The sequence below is a fragment of the Hyla sarda genome, chromosome 1, assembly GCF_029499605.1.
Source record: "Hyla sarda isolate aHylSar1 chromosome 1, aHylSar1.hap1, whole genome shotgun sequence".
Classification (NCBI taxonomy): domain Eukaryota; kingdom Metazoa; phylum Chordata; class Amphibia; order Anura; family Hylidae; genus Hyla; species Hyla sarda.
Genome location: NC_079189.1, coordinates 513,633,301 through 513,650,775, shown reverse-complemented (window position 1 = coordinate 513,650,775; position 17,475 = coordinate 513,633,301). Strand labels below are relative to the sequence as shown.

The following is a 17,475-nucleotide window of genomic DNA, read 5'->3' as shown; positions in this document are numbered from 1 at the left end:
AGCAAGACTACATTTTGCAAAAATGAACTTGAGTAAGCCAAAATCCTTCTGGGAAAACATCTTGTGGACAGATGAGACCAAGATAGAGCTTTTTGGTAAAGCACATCATTCTACTGTTTACTGAAAATGGAGTGAGGCCTACAAAGAAAAGAACACAGTACCTACAGTGAAATATGGTGGAGGTTCAATGATGTTTTGGGGTTGTTTTGCTGCCTCTGGCACTGGATGCCATGAATGTGTGCAAGGCATCATGAAATCTGAGGATTACAAACGGATTTTGAGTTGCACTGTACAGCCCAGTGTCAGAAAGCTGGGTTTGCGTCCGAGATCTTGGGTCTTCCAGCAGGACAATGACCCCAAACAAACGTTAAAAAGCACCCAGAAATGGATGGCAACAAAGCGCTGGAGAGTTCTGAAGTGGCCAGCAATGAGTCCAGATCTAAGTACCATTGAACACCTGTGGAGAGATCTTAAAATTGCTGCTGGGAAAAGGCACCCTTCCAATAAGAGACACCTGGAGCAGTTTACAAAGGAAGAGTGGCCCAATATTCCGGCTGAGAGGTGTAAGAAGCTTATTGATGGTTATAGGAAGTGACTGATTGCAGTTATTTTTTCCAAAAGGTGTGCAACCAAATATTAAGTTAAGGGTGCCAATAATTTTGTCCAGCCCATTTTTAAAAGTTTGGTGTGACATTATGTCCAATTTGCTTTTTTTCCCTCCCTTTTTTTGTTAAGTTCCAATACACACAAAGGGAATAACCAAGTTTATAGCAAAACATGTGTTACTGCAATCCTTTTCTGTGAGAAATACTTCATTTTCTTGAAAAATATCAGGGTGCCAACATTTATGGCCATGACTATATTTGTATGCAGCATCCTGTGGATCATATCCTTGCTAAGTACAGGAGTTTCCCTTTAAGGAGCCTAGCCTTCAGCAGAAGGCACCAGTTTTATCCTAGTGACTAGTGAGGGTCTCAGCACCCAGACCCCACAATAACATTATCTGACATTACTTTTTACCCTTTAAGAATATAAAAGAGCTGGCTGTACTGAAATGTTGGTCTGGTTTCATAAAAATGATTTTAATTGGTTACTGATATGCGTTTTTTTCTGTAAAATACATATCTTTGAATATATTCATACGTGAATAATCATGCATTCAGCATCATAGTCCAAATCTCTGCAACTATAATGAGATAAAATAAATTATCTCCAACATGAAAAAAACACCAAAGATAAAACAGCACATGATATTTGAAATATACATCAAAGTAAGCAGTAATAAAACAAAAGATACTTACTTAGACAAAGAAGGGAAACAGTTTGGATTAAGAAAACTGAGAAAGCATAAAAAGTCTTCTGATGCTGGTTCTGAAGAATGTGAATGAAACTCTGCCAAATTCTTCTTGATAGTCCTAGAATGACATTACTTGCAATGAGAAATTAAAACAATGCCATTGTCTTATTAAAGTGGTAATGCTCATCCAAACAGTGGCAAATATTATGTTTTGTTTTTTATTTTGTTCCTTTTTTTTTTTTGCTCCTTATTTTTTCATCCTTCTATTTTTTTTATATGCTTTTGTGCTTTTATTTTTACATTATATCTTGTTATATTCTATTCTATATATTTATAATAAATATAATTATTATAATTTCTATATTTATAGTCTTTAATTATTTTAAAAAACTTTTTACAACTTATTTTTTTGAAGTGCTTCTGATCCATATATGTTTCTTTTTATCTATTTAGCCACATGAATAGTGCATTTTATAGAAATTTAGATTTTATTTTAAATTTGGATATATATTTTTTTTGTAGATCCTTTCCCACTAAAATACAGTGACAGTAAAAGGAACACAACCTAAATGCTGGCATGATTGTCCGCTACTGTTGGAAATTTGGGGGAAACAATATATGTTGTGGCAGTATGGCTGCTGAAGTGCTCTGGACTTCAGACTGGGCTGGAGGTTTTACCTTATACCAAGACCCTAAGCCCACATCCAAGACCACACAGGCTTAGAGACAACGCTGTCCTTGAAAGATCTTGTCGTGGCCCTGACACATCTCAGGAAAGACCTAAGAATTAATTCCACCAATGGTTCCCATCCAACCTGAGAGAGCTTGAGAGGATCTGAAGAGATCTGCATTATACCCAAGAAGATAGGATGATGTCATCTCTGCCAAAGGTGCATCAACTATGTACTGAGTAAAGGGTTTGAATACTTCTGACTTTAGTTTTTCCTTTTAATTAAGTTAGCAAAGATTTTGAACAATCCGATTTCACATTGTCATTGTGGGGTATTAAAGGGATACTCCAGGATTTTTTTCTTTCTTTCATCCTATGAGCCCACAATGCCAAGTTATATTACTGTAGTCTCCAGACAGCATGGTTATGCTGAAAACAGTTTTACTTCAGTAAATCCCTTCCACTCTGATATCCGCCCATCCACTGCAGCATAGCCATGCCCCCTGGAGACCATGTGACTTATGACATACTGTCTCTGGCTGCATGGAATGCTGGGAAAGGACAGAGACGACAGTGAAAAAAAAACAAAAAACTTGCAGTACATCACTTCCGGGTGTGGGTCCTGTGCATAAAAAAAACAGGACAAATAGTGGCATAGGTGTAACATATACAGACGTTACAGATCTAAGATGGTATGGGAAATAGTTTAAACTAAATATAAAGTTAAGAAGAACATATTTCCATAGTGATTATTTATTGTAAGTGACAAACCATTGGACAGAAAAACATAGCAAGCAAAACAAGTCAGAAAGAGGGAGCCCTGGTCTGGCCCTCTCTAAATTTCCCTACCTATAAATGGTAGGTCTCCCGTCCTTGTTCCTGGGAGCCTACTCCGGAACCTCCTGCCTGGTCCTACACTAAGATGAATGTCATGATTAATTGTACAACAGCTTAGCAACATCCAGTACAGGGAGTACAGTTTGATAAATAGTATATTCAGACACGTTTAGGCACAGACAATTATGATGGCATATAAGTCTGTATTACCCCATACGTGCCAGATGGCACTATTGTGAAACAGAGTGAGGCTAATTATTAACACATACTGTATAATAGTAACAGACTAACAGACAATATTAATAATGTTACAATAATGTATGCCCCGGGGTGTAGCCCTGCGGGTACAGAGGAGTATTCTGTATACAAAGACAATAATACCCAGATACAGGGGAGTATTCACTGTGTATAAGTAATCAATCCAAATAATCCAACGCGTTTCGCTGTATTGTGGCAAAGTAATCAGCTCTTCAGGGATTATATATAAATACTTCCAGGGTTTGTGTTGACCCATGCACAGGATATTGTGCAGAAAATTGTGAAGATTATACAGGATGTAAAACTGAGTTGCCTATTGACCAACAGCTTCCAAAAAGGATATGCATGCGACCCGATAGTCCGGATAAGATGCCTGGTTGGTGGGCAGTGTTCAACAGAGTGGTAGATATATGGAAGGATAAATATATTCCATTTATGATAAATGCCTGATGAATACAGTCCCCACTGTTAGGTGTGTGCAGAGTGATCTCCAAGGTCAATAGCCAGAGAACTATATAATCCTGTTGATGAAGTTTAAGGGACATGGATGTAACAGAAGCATATAACACTGTATTATAACTTGGCATTGCAAATGCACATTTTGGAATACCCCTCTAAGTGCAGAATGTTGGGAGAAAACTTGATTTATTTAATAAATGTATATTTTAGCACAAGCCTGCAACATAAAATCTGAATTTTTTTTTTGAAGACTCCGAATGTATTTATATGAAAATACTGCTAATTTGCAGAAGCTCCTATGATGCTTTTTTGTCTTTATTTATTTGACTTATATGGTGAATTCATATTCTTTATAAAACAGTGTTATTGTTTCCATGGGAATATAGCCCAAACCTTGAGAATATTTAGTTAAAAATAATTTTCAGTAATGCACTTACGGTATGTCATAAAAATAAGACTGCATACTGCTCGAGGCCCCCAATATAACCTTCACTATGTGTAAATAATAGGCATTAGGCACAGTTATATTTGTAAACAGAACTGAATCCCGCACTAACCCATTCTGGGTCATGTGTCAATGAAGTTAAGCTATTTATCTGGCATAACTGAAATGTATGAAGGTCCCCTGCAACTTTTGGAGGCACAAACTTATTTTCTGTTTGTGTCAGCAAACCAGTCACACAGGTCTGAATGATTTACTAAATGTTCTCTGACACTTTTCCTCTCACACAGGTGGTGGCGGACAGTGTCAGGTCTCACCAGGATATTCGGTAGTGAAGGCTATATTAACAAAAGTGTACACAGTGTTAGAAAAGCTCTCGGTACCCTGCTTTTCAGACTTTTAGACTGCTCAGCGAGAAGCTGCAGTACCTCTCTAGTGTCTTCATTTTGCATCAATTTACACCAGCTGCTGAAAGATGGAAAAACTTTACACCCTGAATATTAATTACAGGAGAACCCATACTAAGATGCTACGCTAAAAAAGAACACGTCATAAAAGGAGCCAAAACACAGTCCAGATGAGATGAATACAAATTACCTAGTCTCAAGTTTTATTTCTATTAAGGTTAAAAAGCCATAGTGACATGCAACCCTTAAAGTGGTACTCCTCCCCTAAACATTTTATCCCCTATCCGAAGGCTTAGCTTAACGCGTTTCGTGGTAACCCACTTCATCAAAAGCAACTTTTGATAAAGTTTTGATAAAGTGGGTTACCACAAAATGTGTCAAGCTAGCTATGCATGGTACCTGTATTCATGATGAAAATCTTAATGGATTTACAATAAAATGTAGACTTTTATCCACTATCTGAGGAGCACTGGACTATTTGTTTTACATGGACTTCAATGGGTAGGAAAATATGCATGAAGAATTTTTGGAGAAGAGTTCTCAGGATTTGCTCATAAAACGTAACTTTTACTATTATATATATCTTAAAAGGTATATTCATAGTGTAGGTAAATGATATTTGCACGGTGGCAAAGCAAGAATAATGGAGTTTACGCTGACTCAGTGTGGCTGGGCCCAGCCACACACGGTACCGCAATTAACTGCTAAAAAAGAACAGTATCAAAGCTCATGGAATTATACCACCAACGCGTTTCCACCACCAATCTCGGTGGTGTCATCAGGGAGGCATATATAGTGTACACAGTCGTAACTCATAAAGTAGCCCAAATGTCGTACAATGGAACCACAATATATAGAAATAAGCAACAGCACTACCAACATATTATTCAACAATATTGGGAAGCCTGATTAATATTGCTTCCAATGGTTGCTTTATATATCATTGCCCAAGGACCTAAAAAAACAGAAACATGTATCATGCCAATAGTAAGGCTAAGTCTGCACTGTAACGGTCCTGTAGAGAAAAAAACAATAAAGGCACATGGGCATTTTCTCCTTGGGCTGATTTGTTCAGGCGCCACTGGTATAAGTCACCTAAAAAAGGAAATAAAGAAAGTCCACTCGCAATGTTTCCTGTGAAGAAAAGACATCTATAGGTCTGTACAGTAACAGCCCTAGTACTCACGGTTACTGCAGTTATACAGCAGAGCGACATGCCTTACTATTGGCATGATACATGTTTCTGTTTTTTTAGGTCCTTGGGCAATGATATATAAAGCAACCATTGGAAGCAATATTAATCAGGCTTCCCAATATTGTTGAATAATATGTTGGTAGTGCTGTTGCTTATTTCTATATATTGTGGTTCCATTGTACGACATTTGGGCTACTTTATGAGTTACGACTGTGTACACTATATATGCCTCCCTGATGACACCACCGAGATTGGTGGTAGAAACGCGTTGGTGGTATAATTCCATAAGCTTTGATACTGTTCTTTTTTAGCAGTCAATTGCGGTACCGTGTGTGGCTGGGCCCAGCCAGCCACACTGAGTCAGCGTATACTCCATTATTCTTGCTTTGCCACCATGCAAATATCATTTACCTACACTATGAATATACCTTTTAAGATATATATAATAGTAAAAGTTACGTTTTATGTGCACATCCTGAGAACTCTTCTCCAAAAATTCTTCATTTATATTGCTGGATGATTGTGGCATTAATCTGGTGGCCCACGTAAGACCGCCTATACCTATTCTTACCTTATTGATATAGGAAAATATGCAGTAGCAAATACACAGCAAAAATACGGCAAGTGTGACCCTACCCTTAGGGTCTATTCACAGATATTTTCCGCACAGGACTTAAAGGTAGAAATTTTATGTTGCAGATTTCAATGTAAAAAAATTGACTAAACACAGCATCAAATCTGCAGCTGTATGTGTACATGTGAATACACCCTTAGGAACATGGTAGGGAAGACAAAGCAGTCTGGGGTTGTCATTTTTATAAAGGATGACCACACAATAACAAATACTTACTGCATCAACTGATCCAGAGGAGCGGATAATACGACCATGGTTGTGAGTAGGCTGTTACAGTGATTGTGTATCTTAAAGACCACGCTGTTAGGATTATGTGTTGGTACAAGTTCTTGAGCACTGGTACATACTGACCACAGAAAGTTTTCTACACAAGATAGGACAGCCAGGACATCAGTTCTGTAATGAAGATAAAAGTTAATTTCCTTTAACTGGTACAAAAAGAATAGTAATCATTTTTTAATATTGTTTTTGAAATAATATACAGTAGTAATCACATAAAATTGTCTGCTAAAGCTAAGACCACACTACAAAATGATATAAATACCAATAACACAAACAAACGGCCCTACCTATAGGGGGAGGTGGAGAGGTAAAAAAAACTAACACCCTTGAGTACTCCCAGGGCATAAGTAATTAGACCATGTAATGTCCGCTATAACAGCAAAACTATGCAAAAACCGAAATAGAAAGAAAGGGCTGTAGCAGACTTCTGTGACAATCAATATCAACTTTGAATTATTTAAATTATTTGTTAAAAACAAGGAAGACATTATAAAAAAACATGTAAACAAAGAGGAATGGCAGCTGAAACAGAGGACCTCTCCTGAATAGAGTGCATGCTGGCTGCTACACCGGCATGTGCCACAATTTTGTTTTTCCAATACATGTTATGGTAAAATGAAGAGTGTCATTAATGGAGTATTCAGGATACCTTGTCTCCTGTGCTACCCCTGTGAAAATTTCTGGCTTCCCACATTGTTTCCTACTTCCAAGACAGACTCAACTTCCGAGACAGTAAAGGCCCACTCAGCCAAATACTAGCGGCAGCGGTGTCCTGCCTTAGTCAGTGATTATGATTGGCTAAGAGGGTTGTCACTGCTGGTTGTCAAAAGTAGGAAGAAGGAGGACGAGCAGGGAGCCAGAAGAAGACACGGGGGGGGGGGGGGGGGGGGAACCCTGGAGGAATGAGGTTGGTGAGTATGCTTTTTCTTTTTCTTTTATTTATTTATAGCAGCCCCAGTAACATGCAGAAAAATGTGTGTCCAGAACATCCCTTTTAGGGTACGTTCACACGAGCGGATCCCCAGCGCGTATTATGCTGCGGATCTGCCGCTGAAGAACCGTTGTATACAGGCGCCTGCTCAGAGCGGCAATACGCTGCTACGAGCAGACACACTGCGATGTGCGAGACGCCACGCACATGCGCAGTATACTTGCACATCGCCACTGCTCTTGGCATAGCTCAAGGAGCAGGGGGAGCGGCCGCAATGTGTGCGAGTACATCACGCATGCGCAGCAACTCGCACATCGCAGCAGTGTATCTGCTTGCAGCGGTGTATTACCGATCCAAGCAGGCACATCTAAAGGCACCCTGTGGGGGTCCTTTAGCGGCGGATCTGCAGCATAAAATACGGTAAGGATCCGCTCGTCTGAACTTACCCTAAAACTAGAACTTGTCACACACTCAAGAATGCCTCATAAGGATCAGTCAGTCAAAAATAACTTATAGCTTTCAGAAAGCAAAGAGATTTAAACAAAATTTTAACATAACAAAAATAGAACATAGGCTAGGAATTCAAACACCAATGTGACATTATCAAAATAATCTAACACCTATAAATGTTGATCTAATCTATTGTAACATCATCATAATAGAACAGAGATTACAAATATAAAATCACAAGAGAATAGTGTATAAAAAAAAGCAATCCTGTGAGAAATCAGTGACAAAGGCATAATCAAAAGTCATTGTGACATCATCATAACGGACATAGAAGCCTATGAACAATAAATTGAAGTTTATATTGCAAAACGGAGGCCATCGTGTCATTACAATTCAGCACAGTTTTATAAATATAGACAACGACTACTGTATTCTCATCACAATAGATCAAAACCAATAAATAAACAACCACAGCCTAGAGAAAAAGGAATCTAAGATATAATAGTAATAATAATTATAGTACATAATAAAAATGATAGGTATTATTGCAGTTAAAAAACACATTACTTAAAAAGTGCATCTTTGGGCACCACCAAAAGATTTTTAAAACCAAGTAACCATAATAATAGTAACCATGGAGATGGAGGAAAGGCCCATGGAGCCTTACAGCTTTGACAGTACTGCCATAGGCACTCCCTGTGCTGCTGTATTGTGTTTTAGTAAAACAGTATCTGATATCATACCAGGAACCTCACAGAATCTGAGAGGAAGAACCTATAGAATAATAAAAAGACACTTGGTGGTAGAGTAGAACCCCATAGTCTTCTTTAGGTAGGTTTCAGATGCCTGTAAGCGTCTGTAATACAGAGAGTAAAGCCCTCAGCAATCACATGTTTTCGCATTTCTACTGGATATTTTATAGAAGCTCTACAGTCTTCACTGTGATTCTCATTGTCATGTACTGTCAGATCTCTAAAACTACATCTTTGAAAAACAAAAAACGGAAAATGAACAAAAAGCAGAAGGATATCGAATGCAAATGAATGAATAATTAGAAGTGCCTGACCACGGAGTGTGGTGTGTCTAGTGTATGTATAAATAAGCTGCACAGCAATCCCAATACATTATTATGTACTGTACATCAAAATGTCAGCAAGAATTTGTAACACATCAATGCTTGATTTATGAAGAACGTTTTATTCACTTCTCTACAGGAAATATAAACACTGCATTACTAAATGATGAAGCATGACAACTCCATTCTATTTTACATATTCAACATAAATACAGTAAATATACAAAATGCAGACACAAACACTATTCTGCCTCCAGTATCGGCAGCGTATGTGGTTTGGATATGTTTATACAGCATGCATTTCCTTTCAAAGTGGTTATTGTGGACGGACCTTTATGCTCACCTGTTAACCAAAGAGCCTGACTTTCTCTACTGAAATGAGTACATGGTAGCAGTAAAATTCTGACACTTTAATCACAAAATGATATCCAGACTGCACAAGAAAGAGAGAGATTAGGACAGCTGTCTATTGTGTAAAAAGCAGCGAACTTATTGCTGTAGGTGCACTCCCCTCCACATTCTAGGCTGTCCAGTTCACTTCACCAGCAATATGTCATGGCATAGTAGAAGGGTGCATGTGCTGTGCTGTGATTGGTCAGAGATGTTAGGGAAAGGAAGCAACTGTCTGTGCGCTGTAAGCAAACAGCTGAATTCTGGCCCTCTGAAATGGAAAGAATGAGAAATAGCTGTGCTCCATGGAGGGGCTTTCAGGGGCTCAATAAAAGTGTAACCTTGCTACCAGTCTAAAGGGTTAACCAAACAGAAAATGATAGGTACTGTCTCTGCCCGTACAACTGTGTCAAAACTCAAGCCCGGCATGTCTACAGAACACTTGTCTTTACAAGCTCATAGGTCATTTCCAGACTTTATGGGTTATTACTATCACACCGCTAGAATAGGCCACCACTTTGTAGGACTTACAATCATGAGAATAAAGGGACACAAGGCTGAATCAATTCTAACCTCTGGGACCCCACTTTGTTTTCTAGCAGTATGCCATCTCTATATGAGCTAGGAACAACCCCCTAAAGTCCAGGTTATTGCAAATGAAGATGGCTTAATGCACAATCATGTAAAGAAAGGAGAATCTAGCAACGGGGAAACTTCTTTAGTAGAATTACATGGAAGCCATGTTTACTTTTAAATGGACACTGAACATAATTCCAGCAGTTCCCTATTTAGTTCCCTTCTCTACTTTTATTATAATTTATCTCACACAACAATTTCAAGTGGGAAATTTATGAAAAGAAAACTTTACTATGAGTCTCAGAAAACCAGCTATTTCGCTGTAAGACAGCTGGCTGCAGCAGGAGCCTCCCCTCTGTCCTTTCTGCAGTACAACATGGAGATTCATAAGTCACAAATCCAGGCCCCTCAGATTCTTCCCAAAATAAATCAGCAGAGAAATTAAAATTTAACTTTGGTGTTCTTAGCAGGACTTCCTCAAGACTGCTTTGTCGTACCCTTTTAATAGGTTTAATGTTCTCTTCAAATACATTACAGTAAATAAAGGACATTCACATTATGGGCCTTATGGGTCTTCTGGACCACAGACAAGCAGTCCAAAAATGAGTGATCATATTGGCTTCTTATAATATGAAAGTGGTTTCAAATAAAAACTATGATTCAATGGGTTTTTCCTGCCCCACAAAATGTGTGTGCCTGCATTAATTATTTAAGAAAAATAAGTCCGCACACCACTTGAAGTGTCTCAGACTGGTGCAGGTGTTGGGTATAAGTGCTTTGGGCTCTGTATCACCTTATCAATAGGTTCTTTGCAGTGGAGGTCTTTTTTTGCATAGGCAGGGCATAGCTTGACCAGGTCTCCAAAAGATAGGACCTCCGCTGCAAAGAATCATGTTCTTCAGCCACGACTTAAAGGGACATAAAGGAAATAAAGCCAATTTCTGCAGCCTTTAAAGGACATGTCCGGTGCTCACTTTTCTTATTGTATCCGTTCCGGGCTGCAAAAAAAAAAAAAAGGAAATAAGCTTTCTCTTGCCTGCCTAGGCTCCTCCGGTGCTCCGGTACAGGCGTTCGGTCCCCGGGCTGTCTACTTCTTACTTCCTGTTAGCCCGGCACGTCACGCGGAGCTTCATCCTATCACCGGCCGAGGCGGGACATCGCTGCGGCCGGTTAGGTTGAAGCTCCGTGTGACGTGTCGGGAAAATAGGAAAAAGTGAGGATTAAAGAAAAATAAGTAGATAGCTTATATAGATAAAGCAAGTCCTTACATATAAAAATAAGAAAGATCTGCTGGGAGCTGTAAATCACTGTCTATGTCAGTGTTTTCCAACCAGGGTGCCTCCAGCTGTTGCAAAACTACAACTCCCAGTATGCCCGGACAGCCAAAGGCTGTCCGGGCATGCTGGGAGTTGTAGTTTTGCAACAGCTGGGGGCACCCTGCTTGGGAAACAATGGTCTATGTAGAGGAAAGGAGCTTCTTCGTGTCCCAAATGGAGCCGCCCTCACCTGGTGTCCAAAGGAGCAGCTAACCCTGGTACAGGTAAAGTGTACAGAACATGTAATACCTCCCTGTACTTTAGGGGGCGCTATCCGACAGCCAGTCAGTGCATACGCTTCAGTAATACAGGTGTTTTACCAGTGAATGTCCTTTGTGATTGGACAGTTCTTTCAGCCATTGACACATTTCACAGATCTGGACTGTCTGTAGCATTGTATGTACTGTCTGGTTTCAACTTACAATGGTCCAGAAAAGACCATTGTATGTTGAAACTATTGCATGTTGAGGCCATTGTAAGTTGAGGGATCACTGTATAGTATTTATATACAGTAATTGGCAAGTATGTATTAGAGATCTCACTTCCTCAATTGTAAGCCCCCACCTGCTTAAGTATATTATTAATAAAACTTGATAAAGAACAAAATGTTACAATAAAATGGCAAAAGGAGACCTGCATAAATGTGCTAGGAGACAAATGTGTGAGTATAATGAACTTCAAGCACAAGTCTTCGTCCATAATGGAAAATGCTGCTTTAATAAGTCTACAAAGACGTTTTCTCCCTATCACGGTCACTCTATGCTAAGAGCAGGAGGATAGGTAGATATAGTTAACAGTTTACAGGATTTTTTTTATTCATATGGAAATTCAATACCAAGATTATGTGGTCTGCTTTATACAAATGTCCCAGACAAGTACAATACATGACATCTCACAATAACACCACTTTTCCACATAAGACTTATCAAATTAATAACACTTGTTACTTTGCTTTTTACATGTGGCATGCCCTGATCCCCAGGAAAAAACTTTGTATTCAGTTACTAAGAGCTGAAGATAGCAGAGCATTGTTCCCAATGTTTATTGGAGCATAGCACCTGGAAGAGGAGATATTGGCGTTGGGACCAAGCACTGCACTTTACGATTCCATGTACAATTCATGTGTGCTCCATATGTAGAGCGTAAAGTTACCATTATGTCATATATATCTGTGCCTACTTAGATTGGGCAGTGGGGAAAGTATCAGGTAAATAACACCAGGTAACCCAGTTAACATTTAAAGGGGTTCTAGTCCTCTTTTATACAAATGTATGCTTTTTTAGACATAAGTTTTTAAAGGGGTACTCTGCTGCTCAGCGTTTGGAACAAACTGTCCCGAACGCTTATGCTGGAGCCGGGGGCTTGTGACGTCATAGCCCTGCACCCCTGTTGTTGTCACGTCCCGCCCCCTCAATGGAAGTTTATGGGAGGGGCGTGACGGCTGTCACGTCTCCTCCCATAGATTTGCATTGAGGGGGCGGGGTGTGATGCCATGAGGGGGCGGGGCAATGACATCACGAGCTCCCGTCGTCGGCTCCAGCCTTCGGAACAGTTTGTTCCAAACGCTGAGCAGCAGAGTACCCTTTTAAGGATCTCATGAAACAGGTCTATGGTTTATTTTTTTTACTGTTATTTATTTTAAATAAATAAATACATTTCCATCCAAAAGGTATTTTATTGTGTACATATTCAAAGAGAAGGTATACTGTAATCTTCTCAAACGTGATTTCTATGGGACCTATATAGAGTAGGCTGCAGCATATTTGCAAACAAAGCCTCTCGAACAGTTTTAAGAACAGTTACTGACCTGCTTCCCTTAATATACAGAATACCATCCCCCTTCATCCACCCGTACCCCTTTCCTTCGTACATCTCCTCCCCTCCTTGGTTGAACTTGACAGACATGTCTCTTTTTTAAACCAAACTATGTAACTATGACTAAGCGCGAAAGCGTGAAACCCGTCAGGGTGTTTTAAACGTGTATATGCAAGTTTCTCAATAAAGATATACCCTGTTGGATTTCACCTGGATGCTGAACATTTTTCTTTGTTGGAATTTAACTATGTAACTATGACCAATCCTCAAGATAGACCATCGATTTCTCATTGGTGGGGTGCCAAGCACTCCCCTATCACCTGTTTGCCAGAGGCATGGTGTTTGCATGTACAAAAGACAGAGCTGAAAGAAGACAGTTTCGCACATTGTACCATACTGGGTTTACATCTGCTTCAATGGGATCTGAGCTGCAGTAATCCAACATGGCCACTACACAATGTATGGCACTGTTTGCTTTCAACTTTGTCCTCTGTATATGGAACCGAGCCACTGACAAACAACTAATCACTGGGGTGCCGATTGTCAGCACCCCATTAATGTGACATTGATGACCTATCCTGAGACCGCACTAGGGAGATCTTATGGCATACAATATATACAGAGAACTCAATAATGACGTCCCACAGGCTGAAAAATGTACCTGCAGTTTCCAACACGTAAATGAAGTGTTGAAAAGTCAAACATATATGGCCTAATCTATACATTCTTACCTATTACATACCTAAATGGGCATATTGAGAAATTTAGGATTTAACTGTTCTTGGTATTTTAAGTATAGTAAAAAATCAGTATAAAATTACAGGGATTCACATCAGTTATGAGTTTTTATGTGTCCCATAAATATACAGCTGTTTGGCATATTAGGGGGAATTCAAGGAATTACCAAGCAGAACGTGAAACGCAAACAAATGAAATAAACTCCTTTTCTGATGATCAAAGAGGCTAATAAATGAGTGATAGAGTGAAGAGAATCATGCAAAAGAACAAGCAGACCACAGCTAGTCACACAGCGCAGTGCCATAGCGATGTGCAAACACTAAATCCAGGCCATAAAATGCAGTCCTGGGATCAATGGTAACAAATAAAATGCAGATACTAGTACAATAAAAATAATCTGGAAGCTTAGAATACTTTCTGCCCAATCTATAATGCAAACTTTAGAACACCTGTATCATATGGGCAACAGTCTTAGAAGAACGCGCACTCTCATTGTGGATGATCACAGTCCTGTCTGCGGTCATACTGGCAAATATGGAAACGCACGGAGCAACTACATATGGAAGTGCTGTAACCGATGTGACATCGATCAATTACATTAGCAATCTGCCGAGTGTACACAGTTACACTGTAACACAGGATTTGCTTCCCAGTATTTGTGAATGAGGCTCAGCGGTGGCAGATGCTGCACATGCAGGGTTTGAATGAACAGATATCTTGTGCAAAAAGGTAAATATTTATTCTGATTCTGTACAAGACTTGGCATCAGATTTCACTCTGCAAATTAGATTTGGCACTAGATTTGGCTCTGTAAAACATTTCTGTTCCTACGTAAGGGTGTGCGTATTAGACTTCATGCCAGGCTCTGCAAGCAGCTGTGTAATAAAGCAAGAATTTCCATGTGCATTGGTGCTGCTGCTCCCTATGAATATTTATAAAGGGAGCGTTATTTAAGGACCAGCCGGGAAGGAGTATAAGTGCGCGAAGGGGCTAGGGAACGCCCCCAGTGCAAAAGTGGATCTCATTTGCATATTACTATTTTGCTTGTATCTCAACAACAGCGCAACGTACAGATCTACTGCAAACACCCGTGGGATCAGTGCCAGGCAGTCTTAGCGGCTTATTGCAGGTGATGCTGTTGTCAGTTTCCCTTTAAACTGCATCACAATCTTTCGCCAGACTACTGATGCATTTTTGACACACTGTACAGTTTATTGAAGTGTCTAAAAACTGTCTAACACTCATAAAAAGTATTGCGCAATTCTGTAAGACAAGTTTTTGATGCATTAATATACCAGAATTCTAATCCTAGTAAAGCAGCTCCTTTTTGTACTTCCCATTGTGACCAGATTTATATATTTTTTCATTTACATCAATGGAGGAGATAAATAAAACAGTTTGTGCCAAAAAAAAAAGGTACAATTTGGACCAAAAAAACTGCTTACATGATTTGCACCACATTGCAATGTGTTTTAGACTCTTCTAACACCCCCCAACCCCAGGCCTTAGTTGACAGGGTCGAAGCTTTGTTTACGTGCATTGCGCATATTTGGCTTAAAACTAAGCCAATTAATAAATGGTGTGAAATTAGACTAAACAGTGTACAGATGTGCCAGATTTCATTCTGACATTTTTAGACGGTCTAGTCTTACAGATTTTATTTATCTCCCCCAATGTTTTCTCTCGAACTGTTCTAAACAGAGTTCCATGTACTAAGGAGTGTTTGTCCATAAACTTACTATATGGATATAATTAAAAAAAACGTGGCTTCTTCGAAAAAATTTTACATTATGATACGTTAGCAAAACTAAAAAACGGAAGTCAGAGTACAGTATTAATTTATAACACACTGATAAATGCTGAATTACCATGTCAACAATTCCTTACCAGATTATACAGCCAGTCAAATTGATTTTAGCGAGTATTTAGACTACTATACACGTGCCATCCTATTAAAGTTGTACACTTAATCCTTTTTGCTGTCCCCTGACAGCCAATATACATTAATCCAAAACCTAATTCTATGTAACAATTTAGATAGTCTGAATGGTAGAAATCTGCTGAAGAATTGCTCAGCTACAGAACACTATGAGAAATGAACCAGCTAAATCCTCATTAAGTGCAAAATCCTTCTTAAAGATAGTGTGCATTAAAGCAACATTGTCACCTAACAAGAGTAGAATCCATATTACCCTGAGGATGTATTTCTAGACTTGTCAGTCATGAGCATCACAAATAAGCAGCAAACATGAGCATAAGCACGATAGAAAAAAACCTCCATGAGTTTATACACTGCTCAAAAAAAGTAGCGAACACTTAAACAACACAATGTAACTCCAATTCAATCACACTTCTGTGAAATCACGCTGCCCAATCAGGAAGCAACACTGATTGACAATCAATTTCACATGCTGTTGTGCAAATGGAACAGACAACAGGTGAAAATTATAGGCAATTAGCAAGACACCCCAATAAAGGAGTGGTTCTGGAGGTGGTGACCACAGACCACTTCTCAGTTCCTAAGCTTCCTGGCTGATGTTTTGGTCACTTTTGAATGCTGGCGGTGCTTTCACTCTAGTGGTAGCATGAGACAGAGTCTACAACCCACACAAGTTGCTCAGGTAGTGCAGCTCATTCAGGATGGCACATCAATGCGAGCTGTGGCAAGAAGGTTTGCTGTGTCTGTCAGCGTGGTGTCCAGAACATGGAGGCGCTACCAGGAGACAGGCCAGTACATCAGGAGATATGAAGGAGGCCGTAGGAGGGCAACAATCCAGTAGCAGGACCGCTACCTCCGTCTTTGTGCAAGGAGGAGCAGGAGGAGCACTGCCAGATCCCTGCAAAATGACCCTCCAGCAGGCCCCAAATGTGCATGTGTCCACCCAAACGGTCAGAAAAAGACTCCATGAGGGTGGTAAGAGGGCCCGACGTCCACAGGTGGGGGTTGTGCTTACAAGCCCAACACCGTGCAGGATGTTTGGCATTTGCCAGAGAACACCAAGACTGGCAAATTTGCTACTTGCCCCCTGGCGCTCTTCAGAGATGAAAGCAGTTTCACACTGAGCACATGTGACAGATGTGACAGAGTCTGGAGACACAGTGGAGAACGTTCTGCTGCCTGCAACATCCTCCAGCATGACGGGTTTGGCGGTGGGTCGGTAAAGGTGTGGGTTGGCATTTCTTTGGGGGCCGCACAGCCCTCCATGTGCTTGCCAGAGGTAGCCTGACTGTCCTTAGGTACCAAGTTGAGATCCTCAGACCCCTTGTGAGACCATATGCTGGTGTGGTTGGCCCTGGGTTCCTCCTAATGCTAGTGCTCATGTGGCTTGAGTGTGTCAGTAGTTCCTGCAAGAGGAAGGCATTGATGCTATGGAATGGCCTGCCCGTTCCCCAGACCTGAATCCGGTTGAGCACATCTGGGACATCATGTCTCGCTTCATCCTCCAACGCCACGTTGCACCACAGACTGTCCAGAGCCACCTCATCAGGAGCATGCCCAACCATTGTAGGGAGGTCATACAGGCACGTCAAGGCCACACACACTACTGAGCCTCATTTTGACTTGTTTTAAGGACATTACATCAAAGTTGGATGAGCCTGTAGTGTGGTTTTCCACTTTGATTTTGAGTGTGACTCCATATCCAGACCTCCATGGGTTGATATGATTTCCATTGATAATTTTTGTGTGATTTTGTTGTCAGCA

At 40.1% G+C, this 17,475-nt stretch overlaps 1 protein-coding gene across 12 annotated transcripts in view; it reads right to left on the bottom strand.

The window, feature by feature from the left end:
• The window catches only part of KIAA0825 (KIAA0825 ortholog), a 406,103-nt gene that overhangs the window by 275,002 nt on the left and 113,626 nt on the right, over positions 1 to 17,475 (bottom strand). For all 12 annotated transcript variants that reach the window (XM_056538004.1, XM_056538051.1, XM_056538057.1 and 9 more), the window contains 2 exons: positions 6,416 to 6,595; positions 1,302 to 1,415 (listed from right to left, as the gene is read on the bottom strand). In XM_056538004.1, coding sequence (XP_056393979.1) covers positions 1,302 to 1,415; positions 6,416 to 6,595 — 294 coding nt within the window. The remainder of the gene's footprint in view (positions 1 to 1,301; positions 1,416 to 6,415; positions 6,596 to 17,475) is intronic.